The sequence below is a fragment of the Camelina sativa genome, chromosome 16 (assembly GCF_000633955.1).
Source record: "Camelina sativa cultivar DH55 chromosome 16, Cs, whole genome shotgun sequence".
Taxonomy (NCBI): domain Eukaryota; kingdom Viridiplantae; phylum Streptophyta; class Magnoliopsida; order Brassicales; family Brassicaceae; genus Camelina; species Camelina sativa.
Window position 1 is genome coordinate 3,885,284 of NC_025700.1, and position 2,243 is coordinate 3,887,526.

A 2,243-nucleotide genomic window follows, 5' to 3' on the forward strand; every position below is an offset into this window, starting at 1 on the left:
TGAAATGAATGTCACACAAGGAAAGTTGGAGAGTATTGAAAATGATCTGAAAACTTCTGGCTTACGGGAAAGCGAAGTAATGGAGAAACTGAAGTCTGCTGAAGAGAGTCTTGAGCAGAAAGGAAGAGAAATTGATGAAGCTATGACGAAAAACATGGAGCTTGAAGCTTTGCATCAGTCTTTAAGTAAAGACTCAGAGCATAGACTTCAAAAGGCAATGGAGGATTTCACTAGCAAAGATTCAGAGGCCACTACTTTGACTGAGAAGTTGAAAGACTTGGAAGGCAGAATAAAATCATATGAAGAGCAGTTGGCTGAAGCATCTGGCATATCTTCTTCTTTAAAAGAGGAACTTGAACAGACTTTGGAAAGACTCGCAGCTGCAGAATCCGTTAATGAGAAACTCAAACAAGATTTTGATCAGGCAGAAGAAAAGTCTTTGCAGTCATCATCAGAGAATGAACTACTAGCAGAGACAAACACCCAGCTAAAAATCAAAATTCAAGAACTTGAGGGGTTACTAGGTTCTGGTTCTGTCGAGAAGGAAACTGCATTGAAAAGGTTAGAAGAGGCAATCGAAAAGTTTAATCAGAAAGAAACAGAATCTAATGACTTGGTTGAAAAGTTAAAAACTCATGAAAACCAAATCGAGGAGCACAAAAAGCTGGCTCATGAAGCATCAGGAGTTGCGGAAACTAGAAAAGTTGAGCTTGAAGAGGCTCTATCAAAACTGAAGAATCTTGAATCTACTATTGAAGAGCTCGGGGCTAAATGCCAGGGGCTTGAGAAAGAAAGCGGGGATCTGGCCGAGGTAAATTTAAAGTTGAACCAGGAACTAGCCAATCATGGATCAGAGGCCAACGAGTTGAAGACAAAGCTCTCTGCCTTGGAGGCTGAGAAGGAGCAAACAGCCATTGAGCTTCAGGCTTCAAAAACGACTATAGAAGATCTAACAAAGCAGCTTACCTCTGAAGGGGAGAAATTACAGTCACAGGTAAACACCCTGAATCTAAACATGTTTTAATTACTATCAACAGTGCCACAGTTTTTTTTTGTCTAGTATACAATCTTGAGGATATGACACCACTTTGTGCTGCAGATTTCTTCCCACGCTGAGGAAAAAAACAAAGTCAATGCAATGTTTCAGAGTACCAAGGATGAGCTCCAGTCAGTTATTGCGAAGCTTGAAGAACAACTAACCGTAGAGAGCTCTAAAGCTGATACTCTGGTGTCCGAGATTGAGAAGCTCAAGGCAGTGGCTGCTGAAAAGTCCGTTCTGGAATCACATTTTGAAGAACTTGAAAAAACTTTGACAGAGGTCAAAGCTCAGTTGAAAGAAAATGTAGTGCATTAACCTCAAACAGATTATCTATATCATAATTAGGATCCATAACATAAAAGTATTAGTTTACTGATTGATGATGTTTCTACAGGTTGAAAATGCAGCTACTGCGTCTGTAAAAGTGGCGGAACTTACCTCAAAACTGCAGGAACAGGAGCATATCGCTGGTGAACGGGATGTGCTCAATGAGCAAGTGCTTCAGCTTCAGAAAGAGCTTCAAGTGGCTCAGAGTTCCATTAATGAACAGGTTAATGATCGTTTTATTGTTTGAATTTTATAGATCTCAGATAACTTTTTTCCGGGCTTCTTTAAAATTCTTTACTTTTATGATAAAAAAAAAAATAGAAGGCAATCCATCTTCCCTCACTATGTCACTAAGCTCTGAAAACGTTTTCATGGAAATAGAAACAAGCACACTCCCAGAAGCATTCAGAGCTTGAGTCTGCATTGAAGCAATCAGAAGACGAGATTGAAGCTAAGAAAAAGGCGGCTGCTGAATTTGAATCAAGGGTCAAAGATCTTGAACAGAAAGTGCAGCTCGCAGATGCTAAAGCTAAGGTTAGTCATAATATCTCTGCGCAGAACTCTGTTTGACTGATAACATAGATACACGCAATGCATATGTTATAACGTCTAAAGGGAAATTGATATAAGATCCGTGTATTTAGGAAAGAAATATTGCATTATAGTAAAACTACCCGGTTTTCAAATCCTCAAAGCATACTGCTTATAATCAAAAACCAAACTTGCAGGAAACGGAGGCAATGGATGTAGGTGTTAAATCTAGAGACATTGACTTATCCTTTTCTTCTCCAACAAAACGACAGAGCAAGAAGAAGTCAGATGCATCTCCTTCTTCTTCTTCTTCTTCGAGAAACGTTACTACTGCTACTCAAACAGC

The 2,243-nt window shown here is 39.4% G+C and overlaps 1 protein-coding gene across 1 annotated transcript in view; it reads left to right on the forward strand.

Moving 5' to 3' along the window:
- The window catches only part of LOC104753335 (WEB family protein At5g16730, chloroplastic), a 9,667-nt gene continuing 7,428 nt past the window's right edge, over window positions 5-2,243 (forward strand). The window contains exons 1-5 of the mRNA XM_019237679.1: window positions 5-994; window positions 1,100-1,342; window positions 1,434-1,589; window positions 1,748-1,900; window positions 2,095-2,241. Coding sequence (XP_019093224.1) covers window positions 5-994; window positions 1,100-1,342; window positions 1,434-1,589; window positions 1,748-1,900; window positions 2,095-2,241 — 1,689 coding nt within the window. The remainder of the gene's footprint in view (window positions 995-1,099; window positions 1,343-1,433; window positions 1,590-1,747; window positions 1,901-2,094; window positions 2,242-2,243) is intronic.